At 57.6% G+C, this 3,468-nt stretch overlaps 2 protein-coding genes across 2 annotated transcripts in view; both read right to left on the reverse strand.

The window, feature by feature from the left end:
• Positions 1–414, reverse strand: part of LOC104287732 (zinc finger protein 850-like) — a 6,227-nt gene extending 5,813 nt beyond the window's left edge. The window contains exon 1 of the mRNA XM_009886463.1: positions 210–414. Within this exon, the coding sequence (XP_009884765.1) occupies positions 210–414 (205 nt within the window). The remainder of the gene's footprint in view (positions 1–209) is intronic.
• Positions 415–1,992: 1,578 nt separating this feature from the next.
• Positions 1,993–3,468, reverse strand: part of LOC104287733 (butyrophilin subfamily 3 member A3-like) — a 4,195-nt gene continuing 2,719 nt past the window's right edge. The window contains exon 3 of the mRNA XM_009886464.1: positions 1,993–2,564. Coding sequence (XP_009884766.1) covers positions 1,993–2,564 — 572 coding nt within the window. The remainder of the gene's footprint in view (positions 2,565–3,468) is intronic.

Below are 3,468 nucleotides of genomic sequence, written 5' to 3' on the forward strand. Positions count from 1 at the left end.
GTTTTTTTTTTTTTTTAAAATTAAAATATTTTATTTTTTTCCCTTTCTGTTCATATTCTCCGGAAGGGATTCGGTGGCGGAGGGCGACGCGGGGTGGAGGGGGAGGTTGTGGCCTTCGCTGCCCGGATGAGGATATAAGTTGTCACTGGAGTGGGGCTGGTGGTCACCCGGGTTCTGGTGTCCACCCTACGGAGGGAGGTTGACACCACCTGGTGGGTCGGTCCTCCGTGATTCGGAGCCACTGAGGGCCACCGAGGCAAAGCCTGGGCTCGGCTTCTGCAGGGACAGCTGCTGGGGACACCCCAGCACCACCATCATCGCCACCACCATCACTACCACCACTACCATCAACATCACCACCATGAACACCATCACCACCACTATGACCACCACAATCACCACCACCATCATCATGACCACCACCATCACCACTGTGACCACCACCACTGCCATGACCACCACCACCATCACCATGACTGCCATGACCACCACCACCATCACCGTGACCACCACCACCATCATCATGACCACCATCACCATCACCACGACTGCCATGACCACCACCACCATCACCGTGACCACCACCACCATCATCATGACCACCATCACCACCACCACAGGAGGTGGAGATCCCACCAGAGTAAAAGCATTGGCCACTTTGAAGGGTGCTGGGCATCTAGACTGTGTTTTGGCCAAGGAAGGTCAGACCAGATGCTCCTTGAGGTCCCTTCCAGCCTGGTACTTTGTGATGGTTCGTTAGAAGTGGTCCTGAAGTCACCATGAAGGGGATCGGGGAATAATTTAGGCTGGATGGGACTTAAGGGTGTCTATAATGCGGCTTGGAGCCCTGTAGCCCCACTCTGAGGAGTCCCAGATTGGACCCAGTGCCCAGATGTGGTCTCACCAGTGCCGGGAAAATCCTTCCATCCCGCTGCAAGGTAGAGTTAAACATCTTGAGATGTTCAGGGAGACAAGAGACCCACAGAAAGGCCAGGATGGAGGGAAATGACTTCTTTTTTTTTTTTTTTGTGCTTTCTGGGAGTTTTGTTTTTTTTTATTTGAGAGGGGAAAACAGAGGACAATAACAAACAGCCGTATGGTGCAAACCCTGAACGTTCCCTGAGATCTTTGTTCTTGCCCTTGGGCAACATGTCCATCCTCCCACCTGGCCCACGGCACGTCCTTCAATCCTCACAACGCAGCTCCCAGCAACTGGGTATACTGGGATGGGTCTTTCCCTCCCCAGATTGGGCTACGTCTGTGCGGGAGATCCCCACCCTTCGTTATCATGGTTTGGATGGCTCCAGAAAGGTCTTTCCAAGATGTTTCTGACGTACCAAGAACCCGTCCACCTGAAGGAGGGTCAGGATGAGCCAGCCGGTGCCATTAGCTCCGGCATCACCCCCACTGAGGCTGCTGCCCGCCCCTGGCTTCCTGCGGCAAATCAACGGGAAACAGATGGTTGGTAGTTGGTTCCACCTCCACAGCTTCTCCCCCTCCAGCCCCTGAGTCAGGGGTGGGCTGTGAGTTGTGGTTTCTTGTTTTGTTTCCCCAGGTTCGGGTCCTTCACCCAAAACCCAGGTTCCCCTCCAGCGTCGAAGACAGGAGGAGAGGCGCCAACTGGCCGATCAGCGCGAGGAACGAGATGAGGACCACCAAAGAGCGGGTCTTCCAAAACATTTCTCAGCAACGTATAAAACTCTGCGCCATCGACGTCGTTCTCATACCAAATGCAAAGCGGAAGGAAAGGAACTCCACCAGAGGTGGAAGGAGGACACCCCCCTGCTCGCAAGCCCCCCCAGCCCTCCTCCAGCACCAGCGAGGACCCCACGGCAGCCCCTCTGCCCCCTCCCCTCACTCCCCCTCTGCTCCCCGGGCTTGGGCAGGGCAGAGAGGGACATCCGCTGCGGTGGGAGGCAGGAGAGGAGAGCAGGGGGTGGCTGGAGAAGGGCAGGATCTGCTGGAGGGGGGGAATTGGTAGAAGGAGAACATCTAAGAGGTGCCACCCCTGAGGCGCAGATGGGTTTTCTCCGTCCCCACCCAAAACCACGGGCGGAGGGTTTCGCCGTTGAACGCAGCGGGGGGGAAAGTGAAGATCTCGACCCCGTTGTCGGCATTGATGAAGGTCACCAGCCCCTGTGTGCAGTCCAGACAGACCCAGATCCTCCTGGGGTGTGGGGACAGGGACAGGACGGTGGGAGGAGAAGTGAGTGACTTGAACTGCTCTGCCCAGTGCTCGACCGCCCAGATCCCCGCTCCAGGGCTCAGGACCACGTACTTCTTCCTCTCCACAGACTCCCTGGCCACCCCAACAGCCCACCACGAATTACCTCCCGCCTCCACCTCCACCTCCCAGCAATGTCTCCCCTCCCGGAACCCCTCCCGGCCCAGCACGCAGCAGCGAACTGTAAATCTCTCCGGGGTGTCGGTCATGTCCTGCTCTTCACGTTCCCGTGCCACACTTCTCAAATCCTCCGACACGACAAGAGCGGGATGAGCAGTCTTTGGATCCAGGGTCACCACGCCTGCAGGGGACAGGAGGAGCCGGAGCGTCAGGGGCAGAACTCAGTCATGGAATCACAGAAGGTTTTGGGTTGGAAGGGACCTTAAAGATCATCTGGTTGCAACCCCTTCCACTTCCAACACCTCCCCCCAGCCCAGGTTGCTCCAAGCCCCGTCCAACCTGGCCTAGAACACCTCCAGGGATGGGGCAGCCACAGCTTCTCGGGGCAACCTGCCCCAGGGGCTCACCGCCCGCACAGGAAAGAATTTCTCCCTAATATCTGGTCTACATCTCCCCTCTTTCACTTTAAAGCTGTCCCTCCACTGCCCAGCCCAGGTCCCGCTCACAGACAGGGAAAGGAAGGAGAAACATGCATAAAATACAATAAAATACCCAATTACCTGGATTTTCAGGAAGCAGAAACTTTCTCCAACCTACAAGGAGAGACAAGAGTTGGCAACGTCCCACTACTGGTCCCCAGGGACTCCGGGCAGTGGGGAGGGGACAACCCTGTGCTGGTGTCCCCGAACTGCCCACCCTGCCCGGCACATCATCCCCTGGTTACTCCCCCTGGACTGGGGGACGCAGGGATGGAGAGGACGGGCCAGGGGGGAAAGGGCCGAGCACAGAGGACCCGGCGGAGGAGCCCAAGTCATGATGGAGATGATGGAGACTCACCCAGTGCTGCACCTCGTTCCCCTGGAAATGAAAAACGGAAACACTGACTGGTAAGAGGGGAGAGATTCTCATCCCAAAACTGCTCCTGTGGGAGCTGGAAGAGCTCGGGCAGATCCCAAACTCCTTCTGTTTGGGAGATGGAAAGACCCCCCAGCTCTCAGGGAGGTTCCCCACAGCCTGGTGCCATCCTATGGCCGGTGCCCAGAGACTCTGGGCAGGGGAGGCTGTCCAGCCCTGTGCTGGTGTCCCCGAGCTGTCCACCCTGCCCGGCACATCGTCCCCTGGGG

This window comes from Charadrius vociferus, unplaced genomic scaffold (genome assembly GCF_000708025.1).
Source record: "Charadrius vociferus isolate BGI_N301 unplaced genomic scaffold, ASM70802v2 scaffold746, whole genome shotgun sequence".
NCBI classification, from domain to species: Eukaryota; Metazoa; Chordata; class Aves; order Charadriiformes; family Charadriidae; genus Charadrius; species Charadrius vociferus.